The following is a 12,548-nucleotide window of genomic DNA, read 5'->3' as shown; positions in this document are numbered from 1 at the left end:
TTCCCAATTCGAACACCAACGTTGGGATTTATTGTTGGGAATTTCCTACTAATACCCAATAGAAAAATAAAATTCCCAACAAGCTAACATTGGGAATCAGTGCCACATTCCCAATTTCATTCTCTCTGGGAATTGGATGGGAATTCGTTGGGAATTCAAGGAAATTCCCAACAAATTCCCAATTTGGGAATCTGTTTTTTCCTGTGGAAGATGGCCTATTGTTTTGTTCCCCAGAACAATTCCTCTAGGGACTCAGTGCAAGGGGTCTATTGCCAAAGTCCATCATACCATAGTTTCTAAAAGCAAGTGTATAATACGTTTTTAGAACCATGGCACAGTCCTCTTTAATGGATGACAAGTTTACGGTTTATGTACGAAAATCGTGCAACCCAGGACCCTATCTTGACCCTAGCAAAGTTGAAACTCTGCAGAACTTCTTCCAAGATAGAAGTGTCTCTCAAACAATTACAAAAGTCATCGAAGCTGTAGTGTTAGCAGGATTAAACTTCAAAGACACGTTCAACAAGGTGCCGGTGCCCTTAAAAAGAGGTTCGACAATAAAAAGTGAAGTAATAGAAAAGGAAAAAGATGGAAAGAGAAAAAAACATTATTATAGACTACCTGTACTGGATCGCAAAAGTAAAGGAGAGATTGTCATTGAGAAATTTGTTCAAAATCTTCAGTGCTGTTCAAAATTTCTGTCCTGTAGTCAAAGGATTTGTAAACAATGTGATGTAAAGCAAGGTAGGTGACATTATGTTCTGAAAATTTAACAGACAGAAATTTTGTTGAAATGGTGTAACTAGAGATAACCACATGTTAAGAGCTCGATATCATTGTTATTTGCATGTTTTCTCCATATCATGAGGCAAACAAGCACGTTTGCAAGGAATTGAGCGATATGATATGGAAAGCGATTGAATAAATACAATATCACGCTCCTAACTTATGATAATCTGTTTATTACATTTAGGGTGGATAGGGGTATCAACCCTAAATGTTTGATAAAAATGTATATCTAATAATGAAACTGTCATAACTGTAAGCCTAACCATTACCATCACTATTATCATCTTCATCGTCTTTACTTTTCTCTGATGGCTATGTAAATAACTATTCATCTTAATATTTCTCCATTGCTGTTTTTTATCAATCTAAAACTCCCAATTTGGAGGCATAATACTAATATACTAAGATTTACTCATGATTCTAAGATGGCTGCCAATAACGGCTTATTTTACACCCCATAAAGTCCTCCACTGGTCATAAAATGTAGAGTGCATTGAGATGATGTGAAAATGCGCTATATATGAACCCCCATCATTATTATTATTTAGAATCAATATTATGATATATAGATTTTTTTTACGTTTATTTTAAAAGAGTTGATGCCATCCAAAATAGGACCAACAGTTGAATTGTTTAAGGTATGTGAATGACACCTTGATTTAACTCAAGGATCAGAGATTTCTGAAAAAAAATTGGTTTGTTTATTGTATGTGGGTTAGGTTTGTTAACCGATCCTTCAATCAATTGCCAGTCTATCAGTCCACTTACCAACCCAGGCAATTATCCATTCATCAAATATCCATTCAAATATTCATCCATCCACCCAACCACCCATCTATCCATCCATCCATCCATCCATCCATCCATCCATCCACCCACCCACCCATCTATCCATCCATCCATCCACCCACCCACCCATCTATCCATCCATCCATCCATCTATCCACCCACCCCACCCACCCATCCATCCATCCATGCATCCATCCATCCATCCATCCATCCATCCAAAATTTGATAATTCCCAAAGCTAGGACAGATTATTATAGACATAGTGTTCTCTTCCTAATGACATAAAAGAGGAGCCAAATATTTCTAAATTTAAAAAGAAAATAAGGCTTTTCAACTTCATCGCTAGCAACGAGTAACAAATCGTTCAATATAATTATTTTAATTAGTAAATCATAGATAGTAATTATTTACTGTACTCTTTGAACTGTTTATATTATTTAAATTTTATGTGTTAGAGTTACGCATCCATCCATAGATAGCATGGGTAGGCGTTCGCGGCTAATGCGTCGTCTTTCACCGCTGTGAGTCCAACAGATAGGGTCGCTGGTTTGAGCCCTGCGGTCGCCACATGTGAATTGAGTTTGTTTGATGTGTTGTTCTCTCCTATGCTGTGAGGGTTTTCTCTGGGATCTCCGGTTTCCTCCCTCTGTAAAAATCAACATGTGAGTTGAGTGTTTTATGTTGTAAATATAGAACGTAGTGGTAGTGCGTGTGGAGGGAACCTAACGGAAGAGACCCGTATGGGGAGTGGTGATTGTAAATTATTATTATTATTATCCATCCATCCATCCATAATCTATTTTCTATTATTTTTTAGAAAGAACCAGCCATGCCCAAACCAAACACCCAATTTACTATTTACTGCAGAAGAAACTGTAAAATTGGCCCGTTACTGAATCCAAACAAAATCAAAAAACTATCTACCTCATTCAGCGGTTCTCTTCCTGATATTATCAAGCAGTTGGTTTCTGCGATCGTCCTCTGTGGATATTCTCCTGTTGATGCCATAAAACATGTGCCTTCTTGCCAAGGTGGATGTATTTTGGTTAAGGTCAAGATTGGAAAGTTAAACCGAATGTGCCTAGTCAGCAATGTAAATAGTTCCTTCAAGTTTTGGAATTTTATGAAGAAATTTTGTTCAGCTTTTGGCATGTGTCAAAAGTTTTTCTCTGGGGAACAGCCAAAAAAGTCGTCTTGCGAGAAGTGCAGAAATGCTGATGTTGAAGGTATGTGTTGAGCTTTTTTTCTAATGCGAAATTTAAGTATTGCATAATACATGTATTTTTTATCACATTTAGGTTTGATATCCATGTAATAAAGCCATGAATAAAAACCATATCAGTGAAGTGATACAATATCTTTTCACGGTAAAATGGAAACGGTAAATTATTTTGTCATTGCAACTGTAAAATTGGCCCGCTACAGGGAAGCACAGGTGGCATAGCAGTGTGAGCGCTCGCCTCTCATCAATGTGACCCGAGTTCGAGTCCCGCCGGGTTCAGTGTTGTATATGAGTAGAGTTGATTGTTGGTTCTCTCCTGTGCTTCGAGGGTTTTCCTGGTTCTCCGGTTTTCCTCCCTCCGCAAAAATCAACTCCTAAATTCCAATTCAATCATGGAATGAGGGCCACAGGTTTGTTAGCCATTGGCTATTAAGTGCTACCCTCGTGAAAAAAGGATTTTTTTTTTTTTATCAACCCTAAATGTGTAATAAACAAAAATAAGTATTACGTGTTAAGAGCCTGATACATGTTTTTTATTTACTCATTTTCCACATTATATCACTCACTCACAGACTCCTCGGTTGCAATATCATATGGAAACCTGTGAATAAAAATGATACCAAGCTAAAACATGTGATTATCTCTAAATATTCTCTAGATCCTGAAAATATCCATGTATGTTTCACCACATTTATTTCCATTAGTGTTGTGATGCATTTTATTTTTTGTGTATCTGTTTTTAGCTGATTACTATAGTTCTGATGATGATGATTTCCAAGATCTTAAAGGTTTTAAAGAGAAATTTGAGAAAAGAAAGTAAGAATAATTCAGTGATAAAGGGAATCATGATCATAGTGGTGGTGGTGGTGGTGATGGTGGTGGTGGTGATGATGGTGGTGGTGGTGATGGTAGTGCTGATCATAGTGGTGGTGGTGGTGGTGATGGTGGTGGTGGTGATGATGGTGGTGGTGATGGTAGTGCTGATCAGAATGGTGGTGGTGATGGTGGTGGTGATGGTAGTGCTGATCGGAATGGTGGTGGTAATGGTGGTAATAATGGAGATGATTATAGTGGTGGTGGTGATAATGGGGGTGGTGATGAGTGATGATATGATGGTGATTGTGATGACAATGTTGATGATGATGTTGGTGAAGATGATGTTGATGGTGGTGATGAGTGATAATGGTGATGATGATGATGGTAATGAAAATGATGATAATGATGGTGATAAGTGATGGTGGTGATTATGATGGTGGTGATAATGATTGTGGTGATGACAATGTTGATGATGTTGGTGAAGATGATGCTGATGGTGTTGATGAAAGATAATGGTGAAGATGATTATGATAGGGTAGTGATGACAATGTTGATGATTTTGCAATGATGATGATGATGATGTTGATAATGATAACAAATTGAGCCACCATTGAAAATCCCCCTAGGCTGCAATGCATGATGGGAAGCAACAGTGGAATACAAACAAATATAGAACAGCTTTCCCAAATTTTTGTTTGCTTAGTGTGGGATTTATTAAAAGACTTTTCACACACAGCAGCCATGTTGGCTAGAACAATAGATTTCTCTGCACATAGCCTCACATTTACGTGCTTCAGGGTGGGTTTATGTGGGCAGCATAACAAAAACTTTAGGTTTTTATCTTATCTCCAAGAACTCAAGTAGTACAGTTCATGATAAAAAGATAAAATTGATTCCAGTTATAGTTACATGAAAATCATTATTGGTTTGCTTTTTTATTGCAGAAAAACCTTTATTGATAAACCCACTTCAGGTATGTTATACAGTACATTATTCACTCCAGATTGCATGGGGTTAATAGCATACTTTTCATTGTGATCAAAATTTGGGAACAAACACATAGCAAGTTCAGTAAGAACAAACTGATAATGATGATGATACAACAATACATGATGATGATGATGCATGATGATGATGATGATACATGATGATGATACATGATGATGCATGATGATGATGATGATGATGATACATGATGATAATGATACATGATGATGCATGATGATGATGATGATACAAGATGATAATACATGATGATGATGATGATACATGATGATGATACATGATGATGATACATGATGATGATACATGATGATGATGATACATGATGATGATGATACATGATGATACAAGATGATAATAATACATGATGATGCATGATGATGATGATGATACATGATGATGATACATGATGATGATACATGATAATGATACATGATGATGATACATGATAATGATACATGATGATACATGATGTTGATGATACATGATGATGATACATGACAATGATACATGACGATACATGACGATTATACATGACGATGATACATGACGATGATACATGATGATGATACATGATGTTGATACTGTACATGATGGTGATACTTGATAATGATGATACATAATAATGACGATGACACATGACACATGATGGTGATGATGATGGTGAAAGCAGTAGTATTGTATAGAACAGTAGCAGTAGTGATGTTGATAAAACAAGAAGATGATTGATGATATAAAAATACAGGATACTGATGAAATAATTAAGATGAATAAGAATTTGCTATGCTATTTGAAGATAATGACAAGAACAGGAGTCACATTTGACTTTTTATTTTGTACATTCAGTCAAAAAGTTCAAGTTTGCTGAAGAAACCAACCAGCTCCAATTTAAAGAACTTAAGGTGGTTATTGAAAAGCTACCCCAAGATATAGTAAACCACTATTTACAAAGAAACTCACCAACAACTCCCAGCCAAAAACAGGTCAAGAAAGCATACCTACATGGGGAAAAAGTTAATATCGTCTTCCCTGGACTAGAAAAATCGCCGCGAAAAAGTTTGTTCCCAGAAGCCTCCACGTCACTGTCATGTCCAAATGAGGATAAAGATGAAGAAGCCGAAAACCTACTTAACATCAATGTCAAACAAGAAAATACACAGCCTGTTTCTGGTGAAGCAATCCCCAATGATATGTCTGTTCAAAATGAGAATGACAAATACTTGCTTGAGACTTTCCTTGATCAGGTTGTCGAGGATAATAACACAGAATTAATGGCCCTAAAGGAAATGAGTGAAAAGCTAGAAGGAAGTCCTCTTCAAGGTCTTTTTGGAAAACTTGAGGAACAGCAAGTTGGTGGCAGCAGCATGGAGGAGGAACAACAGCAAGAAGAAAGTTTTGAGCAGTATTCCAGCTCCTTTGATGATAAACAACTCTTTTCTCCAGGTTCTTTTTTGGGTGATGTTTCAGGCTCAACTGATATGAGCTCCAGCCCAGAAAGGATTGAGATGAAAGAGATAAAAAGGGAGCCACAAGAAAGGGAGAAATCTTCTTGGAATGGAAAAGAAGTTGTTGATAAAGCTTTGTTTTACGACCCTGGAAAAGACTCTTCTTTCAATGTAGCCAAAGAGGTAATACTTTTAGGAATAATTTGGGCTTGCCCCGCAGTAGACAGCAACTCCAAATCCTAAACCCTTTCCTGAGTGATTTAGACTAAATAAGTGAACACTGAATGCTGACCCCTTTCCTTGTCGGTTTTTGACCAACACAGTATACGACAAAGTCTCCCCCCCCCTCTATATGAAGTTCTGCCCCCCCTCTCCCCACCCAGCCACCACAAACATACATTTACGTTAACTACCAATTTTCATCATCCATTTTCTCATAATGATGATTATCATTTAAAGGTTGATACAGAAAACATCAAGACATACGATGAAAAACAAATGTCCAATGAATTAGCAACTGATGCTCATCCAAAAGCCATGCCCAGTGCACTAGACTTTGCTGATGATCAAACAGAGTTGCAACAATATGTAGGTTCTGCAAATACAATGGATAAACTACGCCACTTCAGTTATACCCCAATTCCAGTAACAAAAACCACACAGAAAGACAGTAAAGAAAATGAAAAAGTTAATCTCTCCAACTCTAGTGAATGTTGTAACAGTCCTACAACGTTAACAAATGAGGATCAAATTGAGGTCCCATCACCTCTGAGGAAAATTTCCATGGAAGATGGGTTACCCCTTGACGGCGTGACATCTGAGAATTCAGAGTATCACAACTTGTCTCCTTCAGTAGTACCTTCGACAAGCCAAAATTCTGCACTTTTGAAAATACCCACAGTCACACAATCCAATCCCTTCTCTAGCTCTAGTTTTCCGGCAGTATTGCAAGCTCAGGAAATTACAGCCAAACGATTTTCTGGAAATGCTATTAGTACCACTCTTCACCAAGAATCTTTGGGCAGTAGACTGTTCAGCAATACTAATGCTGCAGTTCAGGGTGCTAGCTCTGTTGCTGCACCACAGCTTCAAAGTCTGTCAGTGGATAATGTCACAACAAGTGGGTTAAAAAGTACATTTGGGCCACCACCAACACCTGCACCTCTGGATTGCCTTTCAAGTTCTGGGATACTATCTACTCAAGTACCTTTGTTTTCCTTGCCTGGAAATGTTTCCAATTCTGGTTTTCCAGCTAGGAATGGTACCTATAGCACTCCAAGAACACCGGTGGTTTCTCTTCTTGGAAATCCTGCAACCAATTCCAGTTTACCAAGTTTTGGAATGGCATTTAATCAGGTACCTTTGCTTTCGTTACCTGGAAATGTATCCAATCCTGGTTTTCCGGTTACAAATGGTACCTATAGCACTCCAAGAACACCAGTGGTTTCTCTTCCTGGAAATCCTGCAACCAATTCCAATTTACCAAGTTTTGGAATGGCATTTAATCAGGTACCTTTGCTTTCGTTACCTGGAAATGTATCCAATCCTGGTTTTCCAGTTACAAATGGTACCTATAGCACTCCAAGAACACCAGTGGTTTCTCTTCCTGGAAATCCTGCAACCAATTCCAGTTTTCTAAACTCAAATCAGCAGCAATTTCTTCAAATGGGTTGTAATAGAAATACTTTTTCATTGAATGCAATTCCTCATTCACTACATAATGGCATGCGACAAGCTGAAATTCTGAGACAGACGATGACTTTGACCAACATTTCTTCACCCACAGGAAACAAGGCAATGACAGGTGTTAATCCTTTTTATTATGGAGGGGGAAATGTGCAAACATATTCATTTCAAGGACAACAGTTGCCGCGCGCACCGTTTGTCACTCCTCATACAAGTGCTGCTTTACGAGGACCCTACCCCTACAATGCATTAACGAACAATTTCATGGCCAACTCCCTTTACCCAGTGCAATCACCTAAATACTACCCTCCTTTTGGAAGTCAAGCCACTCAATTTCTCCCTCTAAATCACCCTTCTCAAGCACCAGCCATAAGGTATAGCTTTCCTCCAACTAATGGACTTCCTGCAGATTCAAGTCATGTATCCCTGAAAAAAGCTGATGTAGCAAGCGTTCCGCCTTACGCTGTAACCAACCAGTTATCAAGAGAATTGCCTAGACAATACCCAACCTCAACATCTTATCAGTTAACCAGTCAGTCTGTTACAAAGACCACTCCATCATCAGAAGAGGTACCAAATGCAAGACAATACCCACCCTCAACATCTTATCAGTTAACCAGTCAGTCTGTTACAAAGATTACTCCATCATCAGAAGAGGTACCAAATGCAAGACACTGCGCACCCTCAACATCTTATTTAACCAGTCAGACTGTTACAAAGACCACTCCATCATCAGAAGAGGTACCAAATACAAGACACTACCCGCCCTCAACATCTTATTTAACCAGTCAGTCTGTTACAAAGATCACTCCATTGTCAGAAGAGGTTCCAAATCTAAGACACTACCCACCCTCAACATCTTATTTAACCAGTCAGTCTGTTACAAAGACCACCCCATCATCAGAAGAGGTACCAAATGGGCAGTCAAGTCAATCTCTTTCATTGACCAGCCAAGCATCAGATACAAGGCAAATCCAAACTTCAACTATTACAACAGCTTCTGAATCTAATGATGTTAATACTGGTTTAAACACATATAATGATAACAATGTAGGAGAGGAGGAAGTTCCCACCGGAACTAAAAAACTGCTTGAGAAAAACCCGCTGGCAAAGGCCATATTCATCTTGATGCAAAAATGTCAATCTTTACCAAAAGAAAGACGAACATCTGTTATAAATAAAATAGAGCAGATGCTTCAGACGCGCCAGGCAAAGATTAGCCATTACTCATAAAGATATCAATGATTTAGGAGAATTAGTTGGAGCTGAAATAAAGAATGATTCTGTTTTTTGTGATTTCTTAAAGTTAATAACTGCACGACCAGTGGTCAGGGACTCTAACGGCGCGTTCCATACTATAAGCAATTCTGAAAAAGATGATACGTGTAGGACGCAAACTGTTGTTATTGATTTGGAAGAGGATACTCCTGTCACGCAATCTCAAGGTAGTCACATGGAAACTGTCACGCCATCTCAAATGGAGAGTGACACTCTTACTGACAACGGAATAGAAATACCATCTGATAATCTTCTGGAAACTAGTATGTCAGCCAATGACGATGTGGTTATTAATGATCAACCGACAGAGAAAGAGTCTCTTCCTGCGAGTGGATTAAATATGGTTAATGATCCACCCACAAGTGATGCAGTGCCACAAGCAGAGTCCAGTACACAGCGGTTTAACTCATTACTTCCAAGACCTATTCTCCAAGTGTCAAAAATTCAAGATATGACAATCCTTCTCTGGGACATCCCAGATCAATCTAGTAGTGAATTAGTCAAAGAGTACGAGCTGTATGCAATCCAACTAGGAGCAACTGAAAGGTTAACTAAGGATTTGATACGATTAATGACGTGGAAGAAGATTGGAACTGTCAGAGCTCTTCCAACGCCGATGGCAATTACCCTTACGAACTTGGTTCAAGGTTTTAAGAATTACATGATAGTGAGGGCTATAGGTTCAGATGATTGTGTTGGCCCTTTTTCTCGTATGTGTGAAGTCATATGTGAATCTTGATATTTGGCATTAATATACACAGCTAAATCATCAAAAGGTCGGTGAAGGCTTTTGTTGCATGTTGGTCATGTTGCATGCTGCAAGTTACATGTTGCACGTTACATGCTGCACGTTGCATGTTGCATGTTGGTCATGTTGCATGCTGCATGTTACATGTTGCACGTTACATGCTGCATGTTACATGTTGCACGTTGCATGCTGCATGTTGCACGATGCACGTTGCAATCTGCTTGTTACATGTTGCAAGTTGCACGTTACATGCTGCACGTTGAATGCTGCTTGTTACATGTTGCAAGATGCATGCTGCATGTTGCAAGTTGCACGCTGCATGCTGCTTGTTACATGTTGCATGTTGCAAGATGTACGTTCTTCACCTCGTAATACATGGTCAATAAAAGACGCCTTCACTAACCTTTAGTGAATTAGCTGTATTCTCCATGACACTGGGTAAGCTTATAGGAGTTTCATGCCTCACCGTGAAGACTGCGGACTAAAGGTTTATAATAGTCAGGGGTGGATCCAGGGTTTGGACATGAGTAGTTTACTCTGAATTTATACCCAACCCACCATCCCCCTATTAGTTATAAACTGCCTAAAAGGATACATCTAGCATAGCATGCTGTCTGCAGTCAAGATCCTTGTACAGATTTATCTCAGTTGAAGAATCTAGCACATCAAAGGACATCATGTGAAAAAAATGACATCAAAAGTATTAGTATGTAAAAGTACAATGCAAAATATATGCTATTAAAGGAAAAGTGACATGGCAGCAAATTGAATACTTTATGAAAAATAGAGAACATACAGTCACAATATCAGTGTACTAGAATTTACATGTACTAGCAAATTATACAAAATGAATACATTACCTTATTTAGATTGAGGTGTTCCACTATAGATGAGTTCATTGCTGAGTTCAGTTGAGAATATGTAAAGACCATTCAAGCTTAATTAAAACCCAGTGAACAATATTATAGATTTCAGAAAAGAATAAGTTTTTAAAAATTCCACCTTGTTCCTGTACTGTTCCCCATCAGTTGAATGATTAAAAATCAGATAATTATTAATCCAGATGGAACATAACTCACAAGTACTCTAAGAACACTGAAGTGGTGGTCCAAAAAATATTGTATAAAATATTACTGTAAGATATTCTCCATTCTCATTCGTCTAGGATTTAAAGTAGTAAATAAATCTATTATTTCCTCAAGATCTAAGTCCATGTCTCTGTGGGAATGCATCAGTGCCAGTCCATTCATTCTGTCTTGAGCCATAGTATTTCTTAAGTAGTTTTTAAGATTACGGAGGGTTGAAATGGACCTTTCACAAGAAGCAGATGACATAGGGATAGTTATAAGGATTTGAAGTATGGTATGTATATTAGCATAAGCAACATTGTCAATGTGCTCAAGTGTCCCTTCTAAACTATCAGGGATTTCCTCTCCTAGATCATCTTTCCTCATCCACATTCTCTCCCACAGAATAAGTTCTGCTTGTAAACCTGCATAATTAGGTATATCCTACCTATAATGTTCACAAAAGGCTAATACATTATCCTTCCAAACAATACCAGTGGCCAGCATAATTGATGGAATAACTGAAAGTGCTCTGTAGCAAACAAACACATCATCTTGAAATCTGTTGTTCAGTTGTTGGACTATATGGTCTAGAAAAACTACAGTTAAATTTGTCCTATAATATTCTTCAGGGTTTCGGGCTGCAGCATTGTTTCCTGATAGACTAGCATTTGTTGGGTCGTCATCGCGTTGACCCCGGAGAGCTATGTTGTTTCGCCCACAGAAAATTATCGTTTCAAACAAAGACTTAAGGACCGTCCTATTTCTATCGATTTGCTGTTGAATAATATTATTCAACTGCTGATCTACTGGGACCGCTTGCTGCCTCATTGTTTTTAAAAAGTTATCCATGGCAATTACAGCAAAATTGTGCATCTCACATTTACCGCTGGCGTGTTTTGTAAGTCCCGAAGTCCAACATGTGAGTAGGGACTTCAACAACTTGTCTAATTTATGAGCATTTCTACCAGATTCTACTCCAAACAAAACACAGGGAAAACAAAATGCTCCATCGAGATATTTAGAGTATGCAAGCCAGGGATATCTTCTAAGCCATTCAAAGACAAACTTACGAGGCTTTCTATTTTCTATTGACAGTGGGAAATCAAAAATCTCACCTGGTTTCCACACATTCTCAATGAACCCCAGCTTATCTTGTGGTAATGAAGAGCCAATTTCTTTAAAATTCAAGCCAATGTCGAAAGGAGAACAGTCCTCCCTCCTGCAAATCGGGTCGCCACGCATTGTAGAATATTCCTTCGTTCAAACTACAGCAAGTCTATGACTCTAATCATAAGAACGAAAGAGACCCAACGGGGGTAGGTCTAGCTTTTTATAGTTTTGCTGGTAGTTTATGAGGTAGTTTGCAAAGTAGATAGCCAATCAGAAAAGGGTTTGAGTGGTTTCCAAAACAATCAATGTGTTTCCAGCCAATCAGAGAAGTCTTTGAGTAGTTTACGATCATCACACCGGCCTAGCTCTACAACTACGCACGCTCACCCCTTGAGATTCTATTTGACAAAGGCTGTTTTCCGATCGTTTTCCGATAGCATTCCGATGCGTACCGACGGAGATATCCGAAACCCGAAAATTTTTGCGGGAATCGGTAATAAATCGGCAGAAATGACGAGATTACTCATTTTCGTTTGACTTTTCTTTAATAATTAACTGAAAAAACAACCAAGTGAGTTGTTTCTAGAAGTTTC

At 38.4% G+C, this 12,548-nt stretch overlaps 1 protein-coding gene across 1 annotated transcript; it reads left to right on the top strand.

Moving 5' to 3' along the window:
- Nucleotides 1-329: 329 nt before the first annotated feature.
- LOC116306818 (uncharacterized) lies at nt 330-10,737 on the top strand. Its single transcript, XM_031716924.2, has 7 exons — nt 330-744; nt 1,384-1,427; nt 2,396-2,804; nt 3,544-3,616; nt 4,561-4,589; nt 5,465-6,246; nt 6,523-10,737. The coding sequence occupies exons 1-7, from the start codon at nt 330-332 to the stop codon at nt 8,980-8,982; spliced, it is 4,212 nt and encodes a 1,403-aa protein (XP_031572784.2). The 3' UTR covers nt 8,983-10,737.
- The last annotated feature ends 1,811 nt before the right edge of the window (nt 10,738-12,548 follow it).

Source organism: Actinia tenebrosa, unplaced genomic scaffold, assembly GCF_029948245.1.
Source record: "Actinia tenebrosa isolate PJP-AT-01 unplaced genomic scaffold, QUT_ActTen_1.0 PGA_scaffold10__47_contigs__length_13832649, whole genome shotgun sequence".
Classification (NCBI taxonomy): Eukaryota; Metazoa; Cnidaria; class Anthozoa; order Actiniaria; family Actiniidae; genus Actinia; species Actinia tenebrosa.
This window is presented reverse-complemented; position numbering and strand designations above follow the sequence as displayed.

Bases quoted from the DNA above. Each gene is read 5' to 3' on its own strand.
- LOC116306818 (XM_031716924.2), top strand. From the start codon at position 330: ATGGCACAGTCCTCTTTAATGGATGACAAGTTTACGGTTTATGTACGA. The intron at 1,428-2,395 runs GTATGTGAATGA...ATTATTTTTTAG, and splicing joins CAACAGTTGAATTGTTTAAG to AAAGAACCAGCCATGCCCAA. The intron at 3,617-4,560 runs GTAAGAATAATT...TTTTTATTGCAG, and splicing joins GAGAAATTTGAGAAAAGAAA to AAAAACCTTTATTGATAAAC.